The sequence below is a fragment of the Strix uralensis genome, chromosome 16 (assembly GCF_047716275.1).
Source record: "Strix uralensis isolate ZFMK-TIS-50842 chromosome 16, bStrUra1, whole genome shotgun sequence".
In the NCBI taxonomy this organism is placed as follows: Eukaryota; Metazoa; Chordata; class Aves; order Strigiformes; family Strigidae; genus Strix; species Strix uralensis.
Window position 1 is genome coordinate 19482860 of NC_133987.1, and position 27854 is coordinate 19510713.

The following is a 27854-nucleotide window of genomic DNA, read 5'->3' on the forward strand; positions in this document are numbered from 1 at the left end:
AAGTGATTCAAACAAGCGCACGCACCCTGCATTTTGTTGAGTTGTTACTAACATCCATGTTCACAGGGACTGATGTCATGGTCCGCTGCCTTAAATTAGTAAAGGAATTTCGGAAGAAAATGGAAGATTATCATGATGATGATGAAGAGGAGATCATCACAAAAGCAGTTCAGCCTGTGGATATTGTTTGTGAAAGGGATATGCTCACCCAGGCTTATGAGCTAAGTAGGTGATACAGTAAGACATGCTAAAGATTTTTACCATTGCCTTACTCCTTGTATGTATAAAAGAAGGGTATATATTGTGGGGTTTTTTAAAATTCTTATTGCTTTTTATGTATCAAAGTGTCAATTTTTCCTGGAAAAGATGAGCTTGATGTTCAGTTTAGACTGGAGCTATAGGTGCTGCCACCTGTTAGCCCTCCATGGAAGTTTATCAACTCCTCAGTACCACCCACATAAAACAGCATGGTAGAAACAGGATGTTGTGGTGGGATGAGAAAAGGTGATGAAGAAAACAGTGTTCCTTCTTCTATCTCTTTTCCTTTCATAATGGAGAAATTAATATCTAACTGTGGAAAGTTCTCAGGGGAAAAATCCACCCCTGCTTTTAATGTGAAGCTATCACCTTCAAACCTCATTCTGCTGGGGCACTGCTTTGCATAAAATTGTGGTTTATGACAGTATTTGACTGTATATCCTATATGTCTGTGAAAATGTCTTTAGTTGTTAGTGGGAAACGTTAAATTTTATATTTTGATATATACAGTTATTCAGAGCAAATATGAATGTATATACAAATATATATATATATATATATATAAAATTTGGTCAGGTTATTTCCCTGAGTTATTTTTTGGTTTTCCTTTCTGAAACAGTTGAAAGTAGGGGAACCAAAGGTATTTCTCAGGCAGAAATTCGCTTGGCTATGAATGTGGGGAAGCTAGAAGCAAGGATGCTCTGTCGTCTTCTGGAGAGATACAAAGTTGTCAAGGTAAGGTTAAAATAAAATCATTTAGATAGTTACTGAAGCTGGAAATAGAATCGTGATTACTGTGGTACTATGTTATAACGTTGTTAACCTCAAACAATCGAAAGAGCAGTGATTTGAGAATTGACTGTGAAAGAGTCCTGGTAAGACTGATAAGAGTATGACTTCAACTGAAGAAAAGGTATATAAGACAAGTGTTCAAAAAGTATTAAGTTTTTAACTTACTGTAATCTGAGGACTAGGCCTAGTTGTTAGAATGTACTGTATCTCCTGTTCTAGCACACCTTTTCTGTATTCTTTCCTGGTTAGCTGCCTTGACATTTGATAGTTTGGTGACCCAGATGTACAGGTATTTTACATTGGTTTGTGACTGGGTGCTTAAGTAATAAAGATTGTGGAGAAAAATGCACATAGCCCTAGATTTTCTATCAGTATGGAGCATGCATTCTGGTGATCCACACTAGCTGGTGGGATTCTGCTGGATGCTGCTTCACAGCATTCCAGAGAACACTGTTCCTAGCACTGTGATGCAGGTCTGCCCTCCAAAAAGAGATGGGGCAGAGGAACTGGCCTCCACCCTGGTTCACCTGGCCTCAAAGACTTACTGAAGTCGTTCACTGTAAGCTGTGGCAACCCAAGTGACCTGGGGGCTGGTACTTTATAGAGATGAACATAAATGTCTCTCAACTCAAAATGCCACTTGCTTAATTTTTGATTATAAGGCAACTTCTGTTTTGTAAGATCCTCTACTGAAGGATCTTGTTGGTGACCTTCTGTACATGTAAAATGATTAATCTACTTGCCTTTTGAAAATACCTGTAAATTCTGGAAAAAAACCAGTTACTTTTGTAGAGGCTTTGGTGATTAAACTCCTTATTTCCAGATATTTCAATATTTTTTTCATTTCAACAAGATGAACAAATTCAGCTGTCATTTCTCATATGCACCCCCCTGCCCCTTTTCACAAAGGCAGGATAATTGCCATCTTACCTCAATAGAGAAATTTTTACTAAAATCTTGTCATTTGGTAAAACAGTCTGAAGAATTAAAAACAAACCATATAAACCATTGGAATATCTAAACATACTTTTTCCTAAGTCGACTGTGAAGATGAAATCTTCCCTTATTGATAGGCTAAGTGTTTGAGTTTCTAGATACTTGAAAGCACCTGATGTAGTAGACAGGGTAACAGCAGTTCCACTCATGTCTGATTCACTTCTGCATTGCAGTTATTTCACAGAAATTTTTTTCTGAAAAAAAAGTGATTTCCAGTCCGATTACATACAGTTTGTTCTTCCTTAGACTTTTCTACATCCCACATACTGTAGGCATTTCATTCTAGTATGCAGGTAATGCAGATTTATTTGTTTTTTCAAGCATAATACTTCTTTTGATTTCTATATGTTAAGGTTAGTCAACATTTTTGTTTAGAAAAAAAGGAGAAAATTTTCCCACTGTTGATGCTGGAGAACACTGCAAGAATGGAGAAATAAGGTGGTAAAATAACATTCCAACTATTTCCTTAGGGTTTTATGGAGGATGAAGGTCGGCAAAGGACAACAAAGTATATTTCATACATTTTTGCAGAGGAGAGTGATTTAAACCGTCAGTTTGAGAGAGAGAAGGCTAGAAGTGAGCAGTTAGCTACGGTTACTTTGGCTTTAGTGCCAGAAGATTCCCCACCTGTGGAAGATGTGTCTCCTGGAGAAGATGATACTTTGGTCTCAGAGTCTGACAATGAAGAAGAAGGGAAAGATGGCAAGAAGAGAGGAAAAGGTCAGAAGGCCAATTCTGGTTCTCCGTTGAAATTAAGTTTGCAAGATGATCAGTCAACACCAGCTAAAGGTAGATTATTATTTTGAAATTTAGAGAGAATCCTTCCTTTTTCTTACAGATCCTTTTATTAAAGAAAAAGAAAGCTATTAGCTTCCATTAAAGTTTTTTGTCATATATTGATTTTTACACTTATTTGATTATTGCAATGATTTTTTGCTGTTGTCTTTCCTCCCAGAATCATTAATGTTTTGGAATACTCTAAGTGTGGTAATCTCTGGAGATTCTCAGGGCTGAAGTGTGCTTTGGTGTCTGTGTGCCAAATAGTGTTTCTGATTATCACTAATCACTGAGACGATAATCTGCTTCTCCTTACCCCTATGTCATTTCTCCTTTTTTCCCCATGCAAATGAAATGGGCTCACGCACTGTGCTCCTTGGATATTCAGTTGTTTTTTCTGGTGGCTTGAAGGACTGAAATGATTCTGCAAGAGGTTCAGACAACTTCCAAAACTGTTGGAAGGAAGGAGGCAGGACCATGTGGCTAAAAATGAGCATAGTGGGGAGACAGTGGGTAGCTAGCAGTCAGGTTGGCTTTAAGCTGCTGAGAGGATCAGCATCCTTGGGTAAATTTTATATCTTCCTTGGAAGTTCTGTGCTGAAATGACAAGGTATCTGGCATGGGCACTGTTTTTCAAAATATCTTACAGCTCAGGCTGTGCCCATCAGAGAGCACCATCTTGGTAGAGCTTTAGTTTTTAACGTCCTTGAAGACTTCAGAAAGGATTTGCACACACTTTGTCTTTCTTGGAATACTCTATTTCTTCCTCGCTAAGGAAAAAGGTGGGATGTGCCTCTCATTAAAACGCATCATTTCATTCCATCAGATATGTAAATGTCATCTTAGGTGTGGGAAATGGCACAGGAGCTGACACACCAGCCAGTTAACATTTTTTTTAAATTGTATCATATAAAAATTCTTCCCCTCTTAGCAGTGGGTTCTTTTTCAGTTGGAAATGTCTGGTATTGAGCCTTAGAGTCTGTGCAAAATGTATTTTTTTCATGTACTGATGCGAACTTTCAAGTGGGATGAGTGTGCATAGAGTAATACTGACTTCTTGTCTAAGACCAGGTAAGATGGTAACTAACTACCTTCAAGCAGCAGTAGGCTTAGAATGACTTGACCCACAGCCTTACTCACCTGAGCATATTGTAACAAAAATGCCTTGTCCCCTGAAGCTAACTGCTTCATTTTTTTCTTTACTAATTTGGAACATCTTAATGTGAAAGGTACCAGCCTTTTGGGGATTTTAAAGAGGATATGGTGGTTTATTTTTTTAATTTTATTTATTTTAACTATTTGAATGTTCCTACAACTTCTCTGATAAACTCCAAGGGGGAAGAGGAGAACAGATCTCCGTTTCTTATGTATATTATCTTTGGAGCAATACTAAATTCTTGTTCTCGTTCTGCTTTGAGTCAGAAAAGTCAGGTTTCTCACAGAACTTGAGAATCTCTGTGACAGAAACTCTTCTTTCCTCAGACAGCAGTTTCTGTATAAGCTAATCTGGGCCTTCATTGTCTTCTAAGTCTGCCTGCAAAGAGGCTTCTGCATGGAGAGAATTATTTGATGACAGGGAGTTCCCTTTTTTTTTAAACGTTACTTTTGGAGGCTGAATGCAGTCATTCATGGTCAAACCACTGCTTCTAGCAGGGTAGAAGAACATGTGAAAAATAAAGCAGAATGCCTTTAAGTACAGTTACCTGGGTGGATGGGGGAATGCCTTTTATAGAGAGAGAAGCTGAACATTTACAAGAAGCTGAGAGCAGAATAATCACAAGGCTGTTTGCCCTTAAACCAGGCTCAAAGCCAACAGCTGTGAAGTCTCAGAGGAAGAAGCTGCCTTCCCCTCAAATTCTTGAAGAACCCGATGAGCTCCCAGACAAGGTTTCAGGGGAGAGTTCTACTACGGAAACTCTAAAGCAGGAGTCCAATCTTTCCACCTGTGCTCATTCCACTGATGAAGATGGGGATGTGGCTGTGGTGGAGGAGGTCAGACTCGAAGACCCTAAGGTGAGATCACATGTCTTACTATTTTCTTGTTGGTACAGCTGTCTGAGCTAAGTTACGTACTTTTACAGCAAGACTTCAAGCTATAGTTTTTGTAGTCATTTATGGGATTGGTTTGGGTTTTTAAATTTATTTTCAAAGTACATTCATATTTTGGCTGCACTGTAGTTCTAAGTGAAAATTATTCCAGGAGATAAGGAGGTAGAGGTCCAAAATACAGTTCTGGGTTAGTTCCCTGGTGCTCTCCCAATCCCCTGTGTTGATTTAATGTATGTCATCACTTAATGTCTGTCTGTACACACAAGTGGTACATACCATCTGGTCTGTCTCCCTGCCTGTGAAGGGGAAATAAAAGATAATCCTCATCTGACTAGTTCATTACAAATAAATACATCAAAACTCTGAATTCCTCGGATGCTACTGTGTGAGGAACCAATGTTTGGCTGAAGACATTGACTAGCTCATGTAAAATTTTTGTTTTGTCCATACTGTGCACTAGAAGATGTGTGGCCAAAAGAAGGAAAAGCGTTCCAAAGCTACAGCAGTGGAGAGATCTCATGAAACGTACAGGCTGCTGAAGCGCCGGAATCTCATTGTGGAAGCTGTCCGAAACCTCCGGCTAATTGAAAGCTTGTTCACGTGAGTCCATCTGAAAACAGTGTACTGGGGGCCTGATGCATTCTGGTAGTAGGAGCACTACTTTAGCAAGCAATCTGTGTGCTGGTTCCATTGTTGGCTTTTCTTGTCCCTGATGGCTCTATATGCTGTAATGCTGCAGAGGATGGAACACAGAAGGTGTGGGAGGTTGCAGTTATACCGCATCTTAAAAATTAATCAGCTGTTTGGAAGCAGTAATAGTTCTCTGCAGATAATTACACAAGTGAATTTTTATATGGTATATGTCCCATAAACAGGGATTAGAGAACTTTTTTTTTTTCTGTTCACAGTATGCCAGTGCTTGGGGTTGCATAGTAAGATATAGCACTTCCCTGCTTGAGGATTTTTTCATCTGCATAAGTTGGTTTTTTATTTCTGCATGGTTTCAACAATTATTCACGTGTTATTCTGTCATGGATTATAGAGACTCATATCTTCATGTCAGTCATCATTGGTTTGCTTTTCTTTGCATGGTTGTATGGTTATAGGTCTTCTGACTTGCCTTGCCTGGACTAAAGATACTTCCCTGAATGTTATAATGTCTTTCAGCCTTTTAAGATTCACCTCCAAAGAGAAATGGAAATTCTGGTGCTCTCCTGGAGTCCCAGCTCCCAAATTGGCAGGACTCTTGCCACAAATAGGATTGCACCATCCATCTTTTGTGTCAGCACATGAGATCCTGGCATGTCAATACACACAGGGCTGCCTGCTTAGGAATTTAGTAAGAAATCATGGCCTTGTTCTCTTCTGGTTTGAGAATTTTGAAACCTTCTGTCATCTAGTTCAGTTGCAGTGTTGTAAAATTAGAGCCTTGTCTTCTGGCAACTCATCACCGATTGATCTAGTCACATACAAGTGCAGGCTCAGAAGATATTTTGGGTCTCTGCTATCCCCTTCAGTGCTGCCAACAGGTAGCTCACAGGTTCCCTCAGCACCAGTGAAAGTTCTGCCCCTCCGCAGTCTCTGCCAAGGAAATCTGACGGTGTTCTTACTCCAGTTACATTAGTTACCACGATATGGTCGTCTTTTGGTAAAGTTGAAGTCCATGTATATGTTCACTTACTGCCTTATTCCTTTAATACCCTTCTATATCTTTCTCAGAATTGACTCTTCAGGATTGAAAGAGTCAGAAGTAGGGCCTGGGGCATTTGTGAAAAAGTGCATGAAAACCAGCATTAGGAGACTAGGGTGAGAGCATGCCCCTGCAGACTGCTACAAGGCAAGAAGTGAGCTGGCTTCAGGTGATGGGATATGAGTATCTATATTGTGAATGCATGTGTAGTTTCTGAGCTCTGAACGCCACTATGTATAAACTCTTTCTGCCCCAAGCTGAACTGAGCTCACAAGTGGAAATATAAACTGTGTATGTTTAATCACCACTTAAAAAAGCTGTAGGTTCTCCTGACCTTAGGGAGGCTGGATTCATAACTGCAGTATAGCCATACCCAGAAATCAGGCATTGAGAATTTGCTCTCAGCAGAACAGCAGTCCTCACCTGAAAAGGAACAGCTTGGTTACAAAGAAAATACAGCTGAAATTCAAAGCTTAGTTACCAGTTATCTACAGCAAAAGGACAAGTGAGCAGTAATTGCTAGAAGTAAGGAAGTATCCTTTCACCTCATATCCTCTAACAAACCACTTAGGCAGTTTGGAGCATTGCTGGGCTTAAAATGCATGGTATTTTTTGTGTCTTTTAGGCTTCAGAAAATGGTCATGGATCAAGAGAAGCAAGAAGGTGTCTCCACTAAATGCTGCAAAAAGTCTATCATACGACTGGTACAGAAACTTGCACGAGAAGGACTCCTCAGACTCTATCGTACTACAGTTATTCAAGATGGCATTAGTAAAAAGGTGACTGCACAAATCCTGGCAGCAGAAGCAGCTTTTCTCACAACCTTCTGGTTTATCAAAATGTTTTGGTCCTTTTTACTGATATACAGGGATGACTTCACTTTTTGTAGCAGAACCCACAGTCAAGCTGCCCAGAAGCTACATGTCCCAAACTAAGCTACTGTGAAAAACAGATTAATGCTTTCAGTTACTGTGCTGCAGATAATTGTGAGACCAAGGAATAGTCCAGAGATCAAGTCTCTGAATCTCCCTTCTAAGAGGTTCAGCTGCTTACCAGTTATGCAATTAGTGGTTCTCTCCCTGCACTGTCAGGCTGCAACACAATTCTGTTTAGTCCCCTTTTGAAAACTGAGAGTATATGAGAAATTGTAAGTTAGCTTCTGAGTTGAAATTTATAGAATGTGATCTATTTTTTTTTAAATCAAAAATCTGTTGTTACTGAGGCTTATGGATCTAAAATGTCTGTAGTTGTAAAGCTGAGACTTGTCATTGTAGCTCTAGTGTGAAATGTGAGAATCTATAGAAAATTACTTGCTGCACAATTACTGTAGAGCACAGGAAATCTTATTAACCTGAATTGTGTGTGGACTTTCAGCAACAATATGTATTAGTTTGGCCTTATGGGGTATGACTTTTCATTTATCCCTTTCAGCCTAATATTTGCAAGTTGAAGTGTTTGTTCCCCAAATATTTCAGATTTTAAAAACCCAAAAACCTGAGGTTTGTAGAAAGGACATTAACTGTTTATTGGTACAGAGACCATACAGTCTGGCCTCTTGCTTAATACAAACTAGCAATGGGAGTTTTGATCCAAAAGTGTTAATACCCTGTGGATTATTAAACCTTCATAGGATTCATCCATTGTGGCTACTGTTAATTAACTGTCTGTTCATCTCTGATAATTTATGCAGCTGATTAAGAGTCAATATCTCCATAAATACGTTTTGTTTGTCTTCTACCTCTGAACAGGTAGAGTTTGTTGTGCATCCTTCAGTGAGTCCTAATGACCCCCTTGTAAAAAGTGCCATTGAGCAGGTGCGTTTCCGAATCTCCAATTCAAGCACCGCAAACAGGCAAGTTGCAATGATGGTTTGGATGGCTTGTGGGGAACTTGGCTTACCTAGTACATGCAGAACTATGCAGAGGAAATAAACACAAAGCAAGCAAAAGAAAATAAAAGTATCTTCTTTAGCAACAGAGAAATGGAAGCACAAAGATGAAGCAAGATGCTGAATATCTCCTGAAGTCAGGAAAGAAGAGGAATTGAACTCTGCTAAATTTTTACCAAAGTGCTGTGTGGTTTTAATACAGGATTAAAGTTCCCCAGACACCAACATCCCAGGACCATGCTGAGGAAGAAAACCTGGGGCAAGAGGCAGTTCCTGATTCGGGAGAAACACCAGAAAGGTCATGTAAAGCTGATAATAATAGTCGGGCAAGAAAAACTGATGAGAAAATGGGTATAACACAGCTGAAAAACTATCACCCTGTTACAGGTACAGCTACCTTTGTTTTTTCTGTCATCTTTCACTTTCCCATCTACTATTAATAATCACTTTCAGATGTTGGGCTTTCCTAAGGTACAATTGGTTTTTTTTCTTCTTTTATAGAAGATAAATTGGGTTTACATTAAAGCAATCTCACTATCAAATGTTTTCCTAGCTGCTTATTTTTTTACAATTGCAAACTGCAGTATTTACATTCACTACTCCTTGTGACTTAATATTTGTAACTTATGTTTACTTTCAGCTGCCCGTCTTTCCTTACAGTTTTCTTCACACCAGTTTTGCAGAGGTATCTATTTCTCCTGTTCTAATCCTCTTTTTATTTCTGTTTGGTACTTAATCTTCCCTCCCAGTTCCAGGACTTGGGCGTTCTCTTGGCTTTCTTCCCAAAATGCCCCGTTTAAGAATGGTGCACATGTTCCTCTGGTACTTAGTTTATGGTCACCCTTTAAATGGAACACAGCAAAAAGGAGGTAGTGATGGTGAGAAAAAAGGCAGCAAACAGGGGCTGGATATGAATGCAGCTGTACTTGAAGCTCAACCAGATGGGACCTTAGAAATTATGACAACTGTGGTGAATCCTGAAATCTCTGTGCAGGAGACTGAAGTAGAGTTGCCTAATCAAACAGGTAAGAAATGGCACATCCTGAGTTTCTTACAGACTTCGCCATAGTTCAGTGTAGTATTTCCATAACTGTTTGACAATATGACTTCAGTGAAAACACTTTAAGGCAGGAACACAAATGCTTGAAAAAAATACTCAGACATTATTAATGGTTTGTTCTTAAATTGAAGGGGTTGTCATACAGGGGCCTAGTTCTGGATAGTGAAATACAGTAGACTCAAATTGTGGATGATAAAAAGCTGGAAAGTTTACTAGTAATTCGGAGAGCAGGATTTGAATTCCGAATAATCTTGGAGATTTGGAATAATTTGGAGAAATGACTTAGATTTAATTTTAGTAGGGATAGGTCTACACTGAAGCCATAGTTATATAATTACTGCTTAAACTAACTTAGAAAATGTTGCCACCTTCTGTTTCTTTTACAAAAAAGAAGTTATAGTAAAGGGAACAGGATACAAGTCTTCCAAAGTGAAAAAGGATGTTAGAGGTAGTTGATAAACTGTTCTCCATGCTACTGAGTATAGAAAAAGAAATAAGAGGATTGGGGTATTCAGAAGATTTTTATTTTTTTTTTAATATGCTGTAAGGATAGTTAAGTCTTGGAACAGATTATCTTAGTGAAAGACAGAATTTTCTGAGGGTAGTCTAAGTGCCATCTTCATACTTCAGAACATGGGAATTCATTATGTTGGTTGCTTTCAGGCATCCTCTGAAATGTCTGTGTAAGCTAAGAAAGAAGGGCAGACTTACTGTTAGTAGGCTTAAATGTGCTTTTCAAGAGTCCTCACCAGCCCTGAAAAAGACCTGTAAAAGTCCACTTCAAAAAAGATTGAAAATCAATGGCCTAGATAATTTTCAGGTCATTTTAGATTTTCAGATTTCCAGACTATGAACTGCCAAATGTTCTACTGTGAGCATTCAAGCAGAACACTATTAGTGCAAGTATTAGGTTTGTCCTGTCTGAATCTAAGCCAGCCTTCTTGTTCCTAGTGTATGTGGATGATATGTCATGGATGCGCTATGTCCCTCCTCTGCCAGTTCACAGAGAGTTTGGATTTGGATGGGCTCTTGTTAGTGACATTCTTCTCTGCTTGCCCCTCTCACTCTTTGTTCAGATAGTACAAGTCAGCTACAAGGTATAGTGCTTTTTTTGTTTTGCATTTGCTGTACTTTAAAGTCTGATAACACAAACTGTGCCTACACAAGCAGTAACAAATATCGGTTTAGTCTATTTTAGCAAAACTAGCTATTGAAGAGTAGACACTTTAATTCTTGGTAGTTTCTTTTACAGAAAAGCTAGTTGCTTTTATAGCCATGCTGAAAAAAATGTATAGCCCTGTAACACTGCAAATTCTTAAGATAATAGTTTGCAAAGAGCTTTTTATAATCTCCCTGATTATTCTGCCTCGTTGATTAACAAGAATAATGTTTAAGCATTTTACAAAAGCAGTAATGTTTGCTTAGAAAATATTTCAGTGGGCAGTTCTGGTTGCAAAGCTTAATACTTTTAAAGGATAGTTATATTTCACATTTTGATTAACTTCTAAAATAATTCTAGGTGGATGGTCTGGAAGATTTTTTAAATGATCCACTGAAAAAGCACACTCTGATAAGGTTTCTTCCAAGGTCAGTCCGACAGCAGCTTCTCTACAAAAGGTAAGCAGATGAGTCAAAGTAAATGGCTCTAGGGAGGAAACAACAGTGGTTGACTGTTTTCTCAGTTATTTCCTGTTTGTGTCAAAGCGAACTTTGTTACTTAAGACAAGGATCATCAATCTTCTAAGGATAGTGTGCCAAATTGTATTTTTCTCTCACAAATAGAAGGTAGTAAGAAACTAATAAACAATATTCATGCATGCTGTCAGGCAGTGTTTGAGTGCTGGGAGGTTCTGTCCTTCATAACTCATCAGCAGGATGTTACTTCCATATAAAACACACTCCTGACTGCTGCTAAATTCAGAATTTAATAGAGTCTAAATATTGCTGTCCTTCATAAATCTTTCAGAAGATGCCACACTTCGCAGTTCCTGCCTGTTATACATACCATTCAATTTCTACTCATGCTCCCAGTGGCATGTCTGCCATTGTTTGCCATTCCTCATCTAGGAGATTTAAAAATTGAGATTGGACTGAAGATACTAAGGGAGAGCAACATTAAAGAAAAGTTATTTGAATATGTGGAATCAACAGCACCATATTAGTTTTCCCAGAAAGTCGTTGCTAACAGGATTAGGATGGTTGGAGGCTTATACGACACTTTGCAAACCTGCAAACATGTCATTGCTGAGTGAATAGTGACAGACAATGTCAGCTGTCAGGACTCGTGGCCAGCTCAGGTTTGCAATTCCTAATATATTACTTGCTAAACCTTCGTAACAAGGAAACTGGATTTATGGTATTTTCTGAAATCTGCAGCTCCATCTGATAGGTTTATGCAAAACAGCATGACACATAACCAAGTTGTCACTTTGCCCCCCCCCCCCCCCCCCCATTCACTTCTAACTCAGCCAGATTTGCTTCAGTATTTCTAGGCTTGTCAAATGGTCTTTCTGAGCCCCAGAGAAAACTCTTGCCAAAATACAATTCCCATTTAACTGCACAGTTCTTGGTGAGTTAAATGTGGGCAAAGCTGAATTTTTGACAAACTCTCTCTCAGAAGCTAGATCTTGCAAAAGTTTCCTGAAATTTCCAGAATTTGGCCATATACAGCATGGGAAATGTTGCACTTTTTGCTCTGCCAAAGCTATAAGCAACTGAAAGCAGTTTCTTGGAGCAGTAGTTCTAGACAACCGTAACTGCAAGGATTGTTACCCAGTTCTTTGTATGTACACATGTGAAGGCTTATCAGCCCATATTTAGCAGTCATGTTGTCTTACTCATGTCTTCTTTTCATAACACAAAACTGTCTGCAGATCCGCTGGTGTTCTGACTTTGATTCATTTTTACATATGGTATTTCTGGCTAATTTTGTTCTTTGCTAACAAAATTTTAGTTAGTATTTGACTAAAATATTGTATTTACGATTTGAGGAGAGGATTTTATATATTTTCTGTGAGCTGACAATTCAAACAAAATACTACTTCAGAAATTCTAAAACACAGTATTTTGAAAAAGGAGGGTTTCCTGAAACTTCAGGTTGCTGCATGGAACTGGTGTGTTTTCTGGCATCATCGTTACAGTTTTCATGAGTGCTAATTGTAATCCTCCTATCATTGCTGCAGGAGGTACATCTTTTCAGTGGTGGAAAACCTTCAAAGACTATGTTATATGGGACTGATACAGTTTGGCCCAACAGAGAAGTTTCAAGACAAAGACCAAGTAATTCTTTTAAAAATCTAGCCGTTATTCTTCATGTTATTTGTCCAGTGAAACAAATGCAGGATTTGGAGTTTGTAATTACCTAAAGTAGTTAAGTAAAATACTGGTGTTTCAGATATATATGTAAACCTCCAGATCCAAGTGACATATTGCAGGTTGTACAGATAATTTTTGCCTCTTTATCTGGAAAGACAGTACTGAAATGTATAATCTTGAATGTTGCATACACTAATGATCTGGGAGGTTTCAGACAGGCAGTGCTTCATGAAAAATGAGCATGCCACATTTTGTTCCATCAAGGTGTTAGGCATTGGATGTCTGACACAGAATAAAGTCACTGATCCGAGTAAAATAATGACATTCATATGCATCTTTTTATAAATAGAGAGCACATGCAAAGGAGAAGGTAGTCCCAACATACTTTACGAGGATAAGAACGATAACTAGTCCCCAGACACATCTATTCTAATCCTGAATGAGAGCTTGTAGGAAATATTCCAAGTTTCCACAGAGAATGACTATCTTGTGCACAAGGGAGAAAAGAAACTGTTCTAAATCTAGAAATGAAATTTCTGGATCACTGACAAGGGAAGTTTGGTACTAGAATGCAATAGGGTGGGGAGGGTTGTGTCCTCTGTCAGAGTACTGTCTCAAAATAGCAAAGACTGAGAAGATGCTAAACAGTCCTAAATTAGATTAAATTGTGTGTTCTGTAGATTAGACAATTACGATTATTTTTACCTACCAGCCTGAAACATACTGTATTTGACAGGTCTTTGTGTATATGAAGAGAAATGCTGTGATTGTTGATACCACCATCTGTGACCCCCACTATAACCTGGCTCAAAGTAGCCGCCCATTTGAGAGACGCTTATACGTTCTGAATACCATGCAGGATGTGGAAAACTTCTGGTTTGATTTGCAGTGTGTCTGCCTTAATACACCATTGGGTATGGTATAATTGTAGATTCTTATCGCCTTTACTGTTTATTCTGTACATACCACAGTTCCTCCTTCTTTTCTAGAACTTGAGGCAGGCTCTGTTTTGTCCCTTCCAATGTTTTGTTCTCTTGGCTGCTCTCCTTGTGCCTCAAAAAAAGCTAGCAGTTCTGTCTGTATAATTCTATGAAGTTGAGATCCAAGAAAGACAACTGTACACTTGAAATTTTCAGAGCACTGTTAATGGAAGAGCGTTGCTGTCCTGCTAGAAGTATCAGATTTGTAATAGCTGTGTTAGATTTTAATCCAGTTGTGAAAGAGCTTTTTTGAATATAGTTACTAGTATATTTTCACCATAGCTCTCTACTAGTTTAAACAGAGATCCCTTCTCCTTAGAAAGATGTTGCTAAACTTTCTAATAGATAGCCTGAGTTAGATGAGAAATGGAAGTTAAAGGAGTCTATGCACCCCAGGTTGTTTTGAGTTTATTTTTGTGTTTGATCCTTTTACATTTTTAAATAGCTACAAGTTTACATTATTAAAAAAACCACATAAGTAATTGGGGGTAAGATATTTCTCCTGAAACCCTGACAACTCTGTTCTGTATTTCTGTAATTTAGTCAGCCAGGTAAAAAGATCTATTTGTAATTTTGTCTTACTTTTGCATTGAAGCAGTTATGTGTAAAAGGCTCCTTACACATCTGTCAAATGATAGTGTGTTTGTGATTGTTGCAGCTTTTGCAGGCTCTAGTCAGACCATGATTACTTTTAGCCCCCAAAATATGGGAATCACATTGTTTCACCAGTTTGCATGTTTATGGAAGCTTTGTTGTGTTCCAATTAAGTATTTTCCATGTTAAGCCTTCAGGGGAAAATTGCTCTGTGCTGGGTTTAAATTTATATTGACTCTCTAGGTCAGACACCTGCCAGAGATCCAGCCCTGCCCTATTGTCTTTGTAGCATGGGCAGCCAAAAAGCAGTAGTAAGCCAGTAGTTGGGTTTTCTTCCTATCTTCGAGTTCTGTTACTATAAAACCATCACGAGTCCTCTTCTATATCCTAAATGTATCTCCAGCATTCACACTGTTTCAGCAGTCACAACCTGTGCATCATTTTTTGAGGATTGTTGACATGCTTGAGTATCTGAAAGGCTGTGATCCACACTTAGAATATCAGTCGACTGCTGAATTTTTTTTTCCTCATGAAGGATACCAGCCTCCCATTACTTCTTCCCTGAATACAATTTTGGACAAGTTAATGCCTTGCACTGGAAATTAACTGGAGCACCATTAGCCTCTGTAAGAAAGTGACATGTTTTACTGAGAAGTGGAAAAAATATTAGTACCGTTTGGGAGCAGTCATTTGCCATAGTAGGGTGGATTGAAAATGGGTTGAAGTTTTACTTCTCACGCTGATGGTCAAAACCATTTGTATGTCTAGGAGTTGTCCGCTGTCCTCGTTCAAAGAGAAGTAATCTTCAAGGGGAGGAGACTGCACTAGATGTAGAAATGGAACAAGAGTCAGCAGTGGATAAACACAATCTGGAACGAAAGTGTGCAATGTTGGAATATACCACGTATGTCATCTTCATCTTTGCTTTGTTGATTGAATAGAGTGGGCAAAAAACTTCTGGTTTTGAGGATGTTACTCAATAGCAAATGCAGTTAAGAGTCTAGCATTTCAGTTGGGTGTTGTGGGATTGGGTTTGGGTTTGGTTTTTTGTAATTCAGAGGCTTTCTGATTAAAAAGATATGTAGTTATGGATCATGTTTACAAGTAACTTGTCTACCAAGCAGGTTTTCGTGCTAAAGAAATGGGAAAAAGATTCAGATTTCCTTCCAAAGTAGTACAGAGGTGCGTTGCAAGAGTCTTGGGGAAAGCAAAGCCGAGGGGGAAGGAATGCTTCCGAAGTGCAGTTAACACAAGGGAAAAATTTAAAGCTTCTCTGTTCCTGTGCTTTATATCATGAGTATCACTCTTGTATCTCAAGTACCCTATAGCTTCAGTAGCTCCCATGTCATGTTCTGAAATCTGTCCTCTGTGTTGCAATTTGCTGCATATTGTTTACAGATTAATTTCTAATATGATCTTGGTGTACACTGATGAAATCTGGAAGTGGTCTCTGGAGCACTTCACAGTCTGCCTAATCACAACCAGAACACTTGAGAGGATTGTATACCTACAACCTGCGACAGCCATGCAGAATGCCAGTTATACTTTTTATTGAGTGTTGTCCCCTGTGGTTTAGTTTTGTCAGTATTCTATTCTGTTTTAATAAACAGTCTGTTTAAAAGTATTTTCAGTTAGTTCAGTTACAGGTAGATATATCAAGTTATCTTTAAAAAAATTAATGGAGTTGAGGAAATCTAATTCCACTGATCCTTACTGATAGAAAAAAAATTCTGTTCAGTCCACTTGTCAGCTTTCACATATGGTCTCCACTGTATGGTAAGAAATCTTTTAAATTGGATATCTGGTGTTGACTTGCAGTTAGGCTGCAAACATCTTTAAGGTCAAGAAATAGTTTTTTGATTTAATTGATGGTGTAATGTTGTAATGAAAGAGCTGTCTATTGAAAGCTTGACTGAAATAATTTTTTCAAACAGCTTTCAAAAAGTCTTTCACAAGGTGAAACAGGATTTCAAAAATACTTGGTGTTATTACTGGATTGTCAGAGCTGTCGTATCTACTGCATATGCAAAGCTTGTTCATAGTTAGATTTTCATTTTTTGAGGAAGTAAGTTTGTCTCCATGACTTCTTGCGCTGTAACACCACACTAATAATTAAATAGTTCATTTGCAAAAGGTACCAGTTCATCCGTTACGTGTTATTCATGGCTAGTTTCATCCCCTTTCCAGGGAGAGAATTGCAGTGCATTGGGGTTTTTTGGCTTGTGTGTGTATTAAAACAAGCTTTAATGTGTTTGTTGGAAAACTGGAGAGACCAGTGCTTGACAGTCAGTGTGAAAAATGCAGGGTTATGATTGCCTGCAGCTCCTGGGGAAGATTTTCCCCACACTTGTCCTGAGAAAGTTTTTCATCTGAGCAGGTATTTTCTCTAGTGCTGCGGTAGGAATAGTGCTGAGAACAGAGTTTAACATGGCCACTGGAACTTAGTTAACAATAGTGAAGTTGCTCTGGGCATCATCTTTAAACTGAAAGCTTAGTAATTAAATATCAGGGATTAAAACTTAATGGAAAAGCATTGTCATGCTACTTCTGGAACAGGGATAAGGGAAGGAGCATCTCTCTTTCTCCTCCTCTTTCCCAGCCCTGTCTAAATCGGGAGGGCAAGGGGAGAGGTTCTGCACACGCATCACTTCAGAGCAGCTGAGAAGGCACTCCCTACAAAATAATTACTGTATATTTTGTTACTCTTTCTCTTAGAGGCAGCCGAGAGGTGGTGGATGATGGAACGATCCCTGGAGATGGGTTAGGAGCTGCTGGTCTGGATTCCAGCTTTTATGGGCATCTAAAACGCAATTGGATCTGGACAAGTTACATCATCAATAAGACTAGGAAGGTGGGTATTTTACAATTTATATACTGTAATGAGTTTTCCAAATTTTAATATTCTTAAGGTTGAGGTACTGATAGCAAAATGTTACTGCTCGCATGCTTTCTCAGTTATGTGTCTTAGTGAGGCTTTGCATCACTGGAAAGAAATGAATGCCAAATGTGGTAAAACTTGGTGCTGAAGTGAATGAAAGAATTGGATGTAAATTTTATCTGAACTGAATTTGATAATGCATTCAGCCAAAGGAGAAATACTTTATTAAGCAAGCAATTTAGATCACTTAGTGGTGCCTCTTGCCTTTCTGAAACGTAGAAGTTGTCAGATGGAAACTGAAATATCCGGAACAAGGAAATACAGAAAAAAAAAAAAAATTCTAGAAAGCCCAACATAGGCAAATAAGGATGGCCGTTCCAGTTCTGGCTAATGTCCTGTCTCCAATGGTTGCCAAAAAAAGATTTGTAGTGAAGGTTGTAAGAGCAAGGTAGATGTATAGTGATATTTCCTCAGAATATTCTCCCAGGTGTTTGCAAGTTCGGCTCAAGCACATTCTAAACCTGATGGTGATGTTTCAAAGCTGCTAGTAGCTTTTTCTTTTGGGACTAATGTGTCTAATTGTTTTTTGGACACATGTAAATCTTTAGTATCCACAACCTCCTGTAGCAACATGCTTCAAAGTCCTATTATGTGTCACCACTTCCTTTTGATGGTTTAAGCTCTCTAATAATTGCAGTACTAAGGGAAGCTGTAAAAAATATTCTCCATCACTCTTTCTGTTTCACTTGATTTTGTAAATATCTCTCATGTTTCCCATTATTATCTCTTTTTTAAAGACTGGCATCTACTAGATTACTTAACTGTTCCCAGCATGGAACCTGTTCTGCCTTTAGTCATTCTTGTTCCCTTTCTTTTAACCTGTTCTAGTTCTACTATATCCTTCTTCAGGTGAAAATAGAATCACATAGTGCATTCAGCCTGTGGCCAACCATGGATTTTTATAGCTGCATAGTGCTGCTGTCCTTTCCTAAGAATTCCTTACATTTGCTTTGCTTTTTAACCATTACCGAGCATTGAACAGGTACTTTCACAGAACTGTCTGTAATTGCCCTACCCTACGTAGTGGTCAAATTAGAGCCTATCTGTGTCTATGTAAAATTAGAGTTGCTTGGTTTTGACCTCAGGCAGGATCATTTCACTCTGAATTTCATCTGCTGTTCTGTCACCTAGTTGTTCAGCATTAACAGGACCTCCTGCAGTTCTTCAGTCTTGACTTTCCTCTCGATGCCTGTGACCAACTTCTATCACCAATGAATTCCACACAAGAGAAATGGGTTTTGCTGAGAATGGCAAAAGTTCTAATACGTTGCAATCAGTTTGGGCTGAGATTCAAGATGAACAGAATATGGTGTAGGAGGCATTTACTCAATGTTTGTGTTTGCATTTTGGTTTTGTGCTTTTTAGAAGTTCCTTTGAAATGTAGCATGTTTTGAAAAGTACTGTTTTACAGAAAACTCTGCTCAGCCTCTGTAGCAGTGAAAGAATCAAACATTTCTTTTCCAGTGATGACTGCTTTTAAACTTGAGATTTGCTGAAGTTCTAACCTTCATAATCTAGTGGATGTTGCACTATGATTTACAAAAAGCACTAGAGCCCTTCAAATGTGTGGTAGTAATAAGACAAATGAATCTTTCATTGTAGCCAAGAATCTTTTCCTTTATACTGAAAATTCATTTCTGACACTACTCAAAGGATATCATATATAGCGATGTTAAAACCGGTGCGCTCCCTTTGCATATCACCTCTTTTGAAAGCTGTGTTGTTTTAGGAAGGTACAGTTGCTGAAAATGGACTGACAGTGAGACTCCAAACCTTCTTAACAAAACATCCCCTTCCACTCAGTACTGGAGGTAAGGTGGTGATGCTGATGGTGAGGTCTGTAACTGTACTACAGCTGTTACTGTCTTTGTCAAACCCAGTATGGAGGATGTGGGTTGGTTCTGTCTCCTTATGGTAATCTAGGATGCTTCAAGGACAGTAAAATAGATAAATAATTTCCTTCCCTGTTTCTGGATATATGGAACAATAATTTTTTTTATCCAGTATTGATGACATGGGTTGTTCCTGTCTCCTTACAATGATCTAGGATGCGTCTGGGGCAGTAAAATAGATATGTAAATAATTTCCTATGGAACAATAACTTTTATCCTTTGTAATTTCTGATATGCAGTTTGCAGAAATTCTAGAAGGACCAATGTTTTGTTTGACTAGGCACTGTTAAAATTGCATATCCTAACATTTAAGCTAAGGAGGATGAAATGCTTCCAGTTCAATATAAAACCTCAACTCAGTTCTCTTGTGTCTGTGCAGTGTGTGCTAGACTTAGTAATTACTTAATGATTCCTCATTTATGTGGGATTTATTCTGTGAGCTGCTGAGAAAGTGGTATGAAATGACATGACTAACAAAGGGCAAGTCTGAGAGGCCATCTGTCTTTTAATTATATTGAAACTTTGGCATTTGGTCTTTATACCTTAATATTGTAGAATGTAATTGCTTTAAAGCTCCACTACTGTAAATATGTGTCATTTTAGGTAACAAAATTAATGTTTTGGGAGAAGCAAAGGTAGAATCCGAGTCATTCATCCAGAAAGAGGAATGTGTTGAAATAAGTAAAGAACCAACCGAGGATCGGACCAAACGAGTGAGAGGTGGGAAAAGCCAAAAGAGGAAGAGGCTTAGGAAAGACGTTGGAAAGAAGACAAAGAAGAGAAAGAAAGGTAAGTAACTAACACATCAGGAAAAAGAAGCTTTCTTTTTCCTGATGTGGCCTGCTGTAAGTTGCTTTAGGAAAGCTGATGTGACTGTCACATAGTGTGAGAACTGGAAACTTACTGGCCATCTCTTTGGGTTGCCTCTTTCAGTGAAGAGGTTCAGATGTCCTGGGGCTGTATATTAGCTCTGGAGAAAAACAGCAGCGTGTTGTAACCGTTAGCTGTGTGTGAATCATGATGGCACTACTGTACTGTACGAATCAAGAAATTCTAATCGTGTCTGCACCGGGTCAACTCCTTGCAATTCAACTTTTGATAGCTGGCTTAAAGATTCTTCATGGTATGATGCTCCAAGTAGACAGTTTGCTAACTAAAGTGCTTGTTTTCTCATTCTGGGGAGAGGTATTAATGCATTTTACTTTCTGAACTGCTACTTTCTTCTCTGCTTCTGTCTTTCATTCTTACAAACTGCAATTGGTGCTGATACTGCTTGTGATAGGAGTTTGAATTAATCAGAATATGTAGTGCTGAGATAACTGTCAGGTTTTTTTCTGGATTTGTTAGAAGAGAGTTCCGTAGAAAAAAGCAAAAGACTCCGCTACCATGATGAAGCTGACCAGAGTGCCCTGCAGAGGATGACACGTCTGCGTGTCACCTGGACAGTGCAAGAAGACAGTCTGCTCATGCTGTGCCGAATTGCTAGTCATGTGCTAAATGCAAAGGTATTTAGTAGGACCCCTGTTTAAGAGGTCTATGTACTGAACACACATTTCATCAGTCCTAGGAATTCATCCTGGTTCTAATCAGCATGTGTATGCAAAAGCTGAAGTTTAACTCCAACCACTTTCGTTCTTTACACAGGTAAAAGGGCCCTTTGTTCCATGGCAAGTAGTTCGGGATATCATGCATGCCAGCTTCGAGGAGTCCCTCGATAAAACTTCTCATTCTGTTGGACGAAGAGCTCGTTACATTGTCAGAAATCCACAGACCTATCTTAATTATAAGTAAGAAGGCTTCTGTCTATATTCTAGGTATAGGCTAAATTCTCCTGAAAGGATATCGAGGGATATCCTGAAGGGATATGCTCCTCCTGTGTTTTTTTCTTATTTCATGTGAATATAAATTTCAACTTTTTTGCACCCTAGTGCTATCGAATCTGTAGTGAATTGGGAAAATTTCAACTATGTACAACACTTTCAATTGTATCTGTTGCAGAGTTTGCCTTGCTGAGGTTTACCAAGATAAAGCCCTTATTGAAGATTTCATGAATAGAGAAAATAATTATGAAGATCCACAGGTAGGAGGGAAGTATTCTAAAGGTCAGAGAGTACTTCACGCTGTTTGGATAACTGAGTACTTGCACTGTTTTGATTACTGTGATTTCATATCTTATCTCTCCCTTGTACCCTTAGCTGTGTTAAAAATAGCATCCTTGTAAAAACGCAGCATCATTGCTATTTTGAGAGTAAAGTGGACACAGGCAGCCTTCCAAAGGCACATAAACAGCACTGCTGTGCAACAAAAATTTTGTTTCTTCCATGTGCTTGTTTATAAGCATCCATGACTGAGCATCTATATGCACTGATGTTATTTTCTTTTTATCCTCTCAGCCTCCTTGTTATCTGAGCAAGAAAACATTTTTGCTCTGTAATTTCTTATTTTTTACTCTGCTTGCATGTCAAAACGCTGCCTTAGCTTCTGTGGATGAGTGCAGGAATGTAAGCAAATTTCCTGAGAGAAGCCTTGATTTGATCAGTGAAAAGATTTTATTTATTTTTTCAGCTTTTTATGGCTTAAATCAACCACAATTTCAAACTGAAAAGTTGTTTACACTTTCAGTGCAAACAATTCCGTTTTGAATTCAAAACTCTTCCACAACTGGGACAATGTCACAGCAAGATTTTCTTTGTTTTCCTCCAGGAATGACAATTCATATTATTGTCAGAAAATCCCAACCAGTTCTGTTTAGATTCGTTTTTGTTTCATTGAAGAATAGTTGTTCACTGATGAGACATTGCTGAAATAAACATGTGTCCCCATCCCTGAAATCTGTGGAAGCAAATAAAAACTTGTTTCCGGAGAGATACAGGACCGTTCCTCTCCTGTAACAGGTGTCCTCCAAGCCACGACTGTACAAACAGACTTAATGGAGAACACGATAAAGATTGTGAAGGGTATGAAGAGAAACAAGGACTTAAGAAGAAGCTTAAACAAAGCTCTCTACCAAGAGATCTTATGCTGTTAACTCAGTGTAATTGTTTTTAGAAAATATGTACACAGTGGGCTGCATGTAGCTGTGAGCGTGATTACAGACAGAACCTGCAACTGTTAAGTAATTATCAGCAAACACAACCTCCACAGAGCTTTTTTGATGCATTCTCTTGTGTGATATAATGTTTCTGACTTGATAATTCAAAACCAGCTATTTCTACTGGAATTTTCCATGAACACTTTAAAAGTAGAGTGTCCTTTCCCAGTCTGAGAAATTGAGGTTGATAACATTTCTATCTCTTGTTTTCAAAGGTTTGTGCAAAGGAGTTTAAAGAGTTTGTGGAAAGACTGAAAGAGAAATTCAGTTCAACCCTGGGGAATCCCAAACTTGAGATTCCTGATACTTTGCAGGAACTCTTTTCCAGGTATTGACTCTGCACATGGGCTGAGACAGTGAGAGGGGAGGGCAGTTCAGAGCAGACCTCTTCTCTGCTGTGCGTGATTTACACCCTCTGTTACTTGTACTCTTCGTATCAAAAGAAGCTTCAGTAAACCCAACAAGCAATGTTTCTTTCGAATCCATACTTCCTAAATATATGTAATTAATTTTCAGTTATTCGCACAAGCTGGCTTATTTTAAACCATTCCCATTTTGCTAAATAAGACCTTTTGTAAACCAGAAATTCACGATGTCAGGTTTTCATAAACTGTCAAATTCTGATTTTTGCTATTAGAGATGCTGGTAGTCAGGTGTAACATTTTAATGGAACAGAAGACTTACCTTTACCATTTTTCAGATTAACTGGCCCTATTTTATATCACAATTTGAAGGTGGTAGCTCAGCTAAATAATCTCAGTGCTGCTAAAACTGTTGATACAGAAGAGCACTCATCCTTGTATAGCGTTTCCCAGCCCCACATCATTAAGCTCTTTCAAGATGAATAACACTTGGAGAGAAATGTGAAAATTTGAGTCTGAAACTATTTTATGATAACAAATTTATCACCTTTTTAAATATTCTTACTTTGGGAAGAGCTATATGTTACAGCAGAAGTGCTGTCGATGGTAACTGGAAGTCCAAAACCTCATAGAATAGCCAATCCATACAGTTCTGTACTGTCTTCTGTCCGTGTGTTTTATCTCCTTGTCAGCAGATAGCTTAGTGGAGTGAGGGAGATTGAACAGTTCTTCTAATTTTTGACACTTACACCGAGGGCTGCTGGAGCAGATAGTTCTGCTGCGCTGTTCCAACATTTGCCTTATTAGCAGTTGCGCTTGTCAGCCTCTGGGTTTCACGGTTGATATAAAATCACGGAATGTTACTTTTGTTTCAGTGTTTTCCTTTCCCTTCCCTTAACTAGATTTCGAGTTTTGGCAATTGGAGAAGACACAAATCAGAACACAAAAGAGGATAGTCTAAGCAGGTGAGTAACAGTAGCACCATTTTTTTCCATTAGGACTCCAAGGTCATGTCAGCCCTCACATCTGTGAAAGTCGTGTATATGTATATAGTCTTCTAATTCAGTACATTTTTCATCTGTTTGTTGCAGTGTATAAATTTATTAATAGACAAATACTCTCACAAGGCTGCAGGGACCTCTGACAGATTATAGATTTGATGAATAAAATGCCAGCAGCAATGCCCTTCTCAAAGTGGTGGTCTGTGATCATTAGGACAACTGTGTATGTTTTCTGTGTGGGTGCTGTACCTTAAGAGGGGGAAATGTTAACAGAGAGAACTTTGTTTTGTATCTGATTATCTGGACTGATCCAAAAATTCAGGGTGGAAGGTCAGGGAAAATGTGACAGGCTCCTTTACATGAGTGATCCTCGGCTGTAGTGATCTCATGCCTTTGTGCATCTATTTCAGAAGCGGGTGATTGAGCTTGTATATTTTTGTGCTAGTTTAATAGTTAGGTAACTCATGCTCAAAAATCATTGTTAATAAACCCTTCTTTTTTTCCTTTCAGTGTCTATGATATTCATTTTCTAGTGCTACAGAATTTGATTCAGAGCACTTTGGCACTCTCAGATAACCAGATGAAATCTTGCCAGTCGTTTCAGGTACAGTATCTGGACCAAGCTTTACTGGTCGTACAACCCTAAAGAGTTTCTCCTTCCTACCTTGATAGATGCCTTTTTCAGATGTGAGAAAAGAGACCTTAGATTTGTATCCATTCTGTGGAGATTATTCTCTTCTGCTTTTAGGAAATGGTATATTCTAGGCAGATTTTCAGTATGTGGCTTTTCTCTCTGAGGATGAGATTGCAAGATGTGAAGTTGAAGCAATCCTCAAAAAACCTTATGAAATAAACTCCACATCTCTCCATTGGGTCAAACTGTATCATGATTCGGTGCCCACTGGAGCAGTTGGAAGCACGCTCTGGAGGAGGTAGCACAAAGACAGTCCTAGTATCCAGCTGACACTGGTGCTGGGGAGCCTCTCCTTCAGCACTGGGGACCACAAAAATATACCATCTATCAGTCAGGCACTTAAAAAAATAAAGTTAGAAGTTCAAAGGGAGTTTAATATCTCATCAGCAGACAAGAGTGGGGCCTAGAAAGCCAAGCTCATAGAAGCATGTGTTCCTGGTAAAATGATGGGAAGAGTCTACCAAAAGGTGTTGCAGATGAGCATTTTTTACATACGTCATTCTAGTGGGAGCCTGATCCCATTTTGAATATCAAATGTTCTATAGTATTTAGTTAATTTAATTGGCATTTACCGTGAAAAGTCTGGAAGCCCATAAAAGGAATAGTGTGGTTAAGTAAATGTATCACTTATGTTCTGGCTTGTAGCTTCATGTTAATTTAGTTAACATAAACCTCAGGTAGGTGAGTCTAACAGTGGATTCAGAGCCAATGCTGCCTTTTACATTGAACGGGGGTTTTTTGCAGACATTTCGTTTGTACCGGGAATACCAAGATGACATTCTCGTGAAGGCTTTCCTAGAGTGTCAGAAGAGAAGCTTGGTCAATCGCCGTCGAGTAAACCACACACTGGGTCCAAAGAAAAGCCGGGCTTTGCCTTTTGTACCCATGTCCTATCAGCTGTCTCAGAGTTACTACAGGTGGGTGTCAGAAAGGTCGCTGTTTATGTTTGAGCAAATAAAAGAATCTACCCAGGCATGCTTGGTGTGGAGGAGAGAATGCACATGGAGTATCTGGAGCAAGGAACCTGACCATCACAGCCAAAGCTGAAGAGGTGATGGTAACATCTGTGTATGTTAGCCTGTTGTTGGGTGAGCAATTAGGGCTGTACAGGGAATAGAGCCAGGTTTGCTGGGCAAGCCTTTACAAAGACACACAAGGAGTTGAGGAGAGGTAGCACCACAGTTCTAGGTGTAGTGGAATGATTTCTTTAGCACCCTTGTCATTCTGATGGTTGCTTGCTTTTCCTCTCCAGGTACTTTGTGCTGCACTGTGCCTGGACATCGGGGTGGGGGAGGAGAGTTTAACTGTAAATGTCATCTTCTGTTTGAGCACTGAATACATCTTTGCTTTGTATTTGCTATATAGTACCTGACCTTTACATGGTGCATAAATACTTAATGTTCTGGAACTAGTAAAAGGACTGTGAGAGCAGATGTAGAAGGTACTTGGTCACCAGCTCTAGCATGGAACTTCAACTATTTGACTGCTCTGTGCTACCATGGTTCTAAAATTCATATGCAGTAAGAAGGGACTGAAAAGTTCATGCTTCTTTGAATTTGTCTTTTTGTCCAGAGTTTTTACGTGGCGGTTTCCCAGTACAATTTGCACAGAGTCCTTTCAGTTCCTCGAGAAGCTCAAGGATGCTGAAAAATCAGACCAGCCAGACAGCTTCTCATTTAAAGATCAAGAAAACAAAGCATCAGAAGGCATGATTGCATTTCCTATGGACGGACCTGGTGGCCAGTGTGTGGCGATGCTCTCTCTATTCTCCCTGGGACTTGTATCTGTGAATGTGAGAATCCCAGAGCAGATAGTTGTGGTGGACAGCACTATGGTGGAAAATGAAGTGATAAAAAGGTAAACACTGTTATTTCTATTAGTAAATATGGTTTGGGGCTAACTTGAATGAAATTGGACAGTATTGTGGCATGTTTTACTATGATTTTGTTTAGATTTTGATTCCTGAGGGGGCAGTCTGAAGACTTAATGACACTTTAGTTAGTGCATGTCATTGTAGCCTTGTACTGCATTTGTCATCACATGTGTGGCATTTAAATTGCTAGACATTTCACTGCCATCAGAGCTAATGTGGAAAGGAGAGCAGCGTGTGCTGGATGAGTGTTCTCATCAATATTGCACCTTCCCCCTTCAAAGACTAAGAAGGATTAGTAACAAGCTTTCAGCTTTATCAGTGAAACCTGTCTCCACAATATTCGTTCTATGTATTGTCTCCTCTTTGATTTTGTTTTGGTTTTTTTTTAAGCCTCCAGTAATTGCATACCACTGAAATTGAAACTCTCTCCCTAGGCAGTCTAATCCTATGAATAGTTATCCTTACAATCATTATGTGTTTGCTTAGCGTGCAGCAGAAATCTCTTGCTGTAGTTTAACCTGTTGCTTCCTGTTGTATATATACATGGAAAATACTTGTTCTCTTTCTCTTTAGAGCAGCTTATTACCTATTTGAAGATGGTTATCATAGTGCTCCTCCCATAACATGCTGTTCTTTAAAATGAGCAGCCTCAGTTCCTTTACTTGTGTTTTTGGTATGTTATTCATGTTATCCAGATCTCTGTCTTTCTCATTATTTTCCTCTGTACTGAACTGTGATGTCAAAAAACAAATGCCATGCTCTTGCTGGCAGCTCTGTGCCAATTACATCATGTTATGTAGGTGATATGCCTTTTAATATATCCCAAGATGATGAAGAGCCATGGTCTTGCCAAAAAAAAAAAAAAAAAAAGTAGCCAAAAACTCCCAGTGCGGTGATTCATGTACAGCTTATGATTCTTGTGATTCACTCTAAGAAGTTTCTTTTCCTTTATCTAATTAATTATTTCCTCTTAGTGTGGAGGGAGAGGTGCATAGTGCTGTAACATAAATAACATGCCTTTGTCCATATGAAATTGCTCCCTGCTCTTTTCCAGTTTGTTGGAAATGTTCTGAATGCAAATTCTGTCTTCTCATATACTTGCAGTCTCTCCAGTTTGGTGATCCTCTGCAAACTTAATAAGCTGTTTTATCAGCCAAGCCATTAGCAGAAATACACTAAACCCTGGACTAGTCCCATTTCTGAGTACAGGCATCTGAGTCCAGTTTTCCAACTGGTTATGTACTTGCACTATTTTTTCTAAATGATGTGTTCCCTTTTGGTTTTAAATACGTTTTAAGAGAAGGTACTTAAGGTCTAACTCATCATAGATAAGGTTGGAAGGAACCGTTGGTTGTCTTTGGCATAACCTCCTTAAAACAGAGGCAACTTCAGTTAGATCAGGTTGTTCAGAGCCTTCACCTTTATCCATAATGGCTCTTGCTTGTGTCCTAGAAAGAAATACTGTGTGTTTGACTGTTTGTTTCTGAGAAACTTATCCTGGCTGCTGCTACTGGCTGGAGAGCTGTCTGGAAGAAAAGGATCTGGGGGTTCTAACTGACAAACAGCTGAACAGGAGCCAACAGTGTGCCCAGGTGGCCAAGAAA

General features: G+C 38.9%; 1 protein-coding gene across 3 annotated transcripts in view; it reads left to right on the forward strand.

Moving 5' to 3' along the window:
- The window catches only part of GTF3C1 (general transcription factor IIIC subunit 1), a 44460-nt gene that overhangs the window by 7909 nt on the left and 8697 nt on the right, over nucleotides 1–27854 (forward strand). For 2 of the 3 annotated variants that reach the window (XM_074885822.1, XM_074885824.1), the window contains exons 7-31: nucleotides 67–225; nucleotides 878–993; nucleotides 2517–2835; nucleotides 4625–4836; nucleotides 5333–5472; nucleotides 7188–7341; nucleotides 8311–8414; nucleotides 8653–8837; nucleotides 9200–9475; nucleotides 10462–10607; nucleotides 11030–11127; nucleotides 12693–12789; nucleotides 13562–13739; nucleotides 15168–15303; nucleotides 17115–17250; nucleotides 19067–19148; nucleotides 19833–20018; nucleotides 20577–20734; nucleotides 20874–21016; nucleotides 21228–21309; nucleotides 22536–22648; nucleotides 23585–23647; nucleotides 24194–24287; nucleotides 25122–25294; nucleotides 25950–26234. In XM_074885822.1, coding sequence (XP_074741923.1) covers nucleotides 67–225; nucleotides 878–993; nucleotides 2517–2835; nucleotides 4625–4836; nucleotides 5333–5472; nucleotides 7188–7341; nucleotides 8311–8414; nucleotides 8653–8837; nucleotides 9200–9475; nucleotides 10462–10607; nucleotides 11030–11127; nucleotides 12693–12789; nucleotides 13562–13739; nucleotides 15168–15303; nucleotides 17115–17250; nucleotides 19067–19148; nucleotides 19833–20018; nucleotides 20577–20734; nucleotides 20874–21016; nucleotides 21228–21309; nucleotides 22536–22648; nucleotides 23585–23647; nucleotides 24194–24287; nucleotides 25122–25294; nucleotides 25950–26234 — 3835 coding nt within the window. The remainder of the gene's footprint in view (nucleotides 1–66; nucleotides 226–877; nucleotides 994–2516; nucleotides 2836–4624; nucleotides 4837–5332; nucleotides 5473–7187; nucleotides 7342–8310; nucleotides 8415–8652; nucleotides 8838–9199; nucleotides 9476–10461; nucleotides 10608–11029; nucleotides 11128–12692; nucleotides 12790–13561; nucleotides 13740–15167; nucleotides 15304–17114; nucleotides 17251–19066; nucleotides 19149–19832; nucleotides 20019–20576; nucleotides 20735–20873; nucleotides 21017–21227; nucleotides 21310–22535; nucleotides 22649–23584; nucleotides 23648–24193; nucleotides 24288–25121; nucleotides 25295–25949; nucleotides 26235–27854) is intronic. The other variant, XM_074885823.1, reaches the window with a different exon arrangement.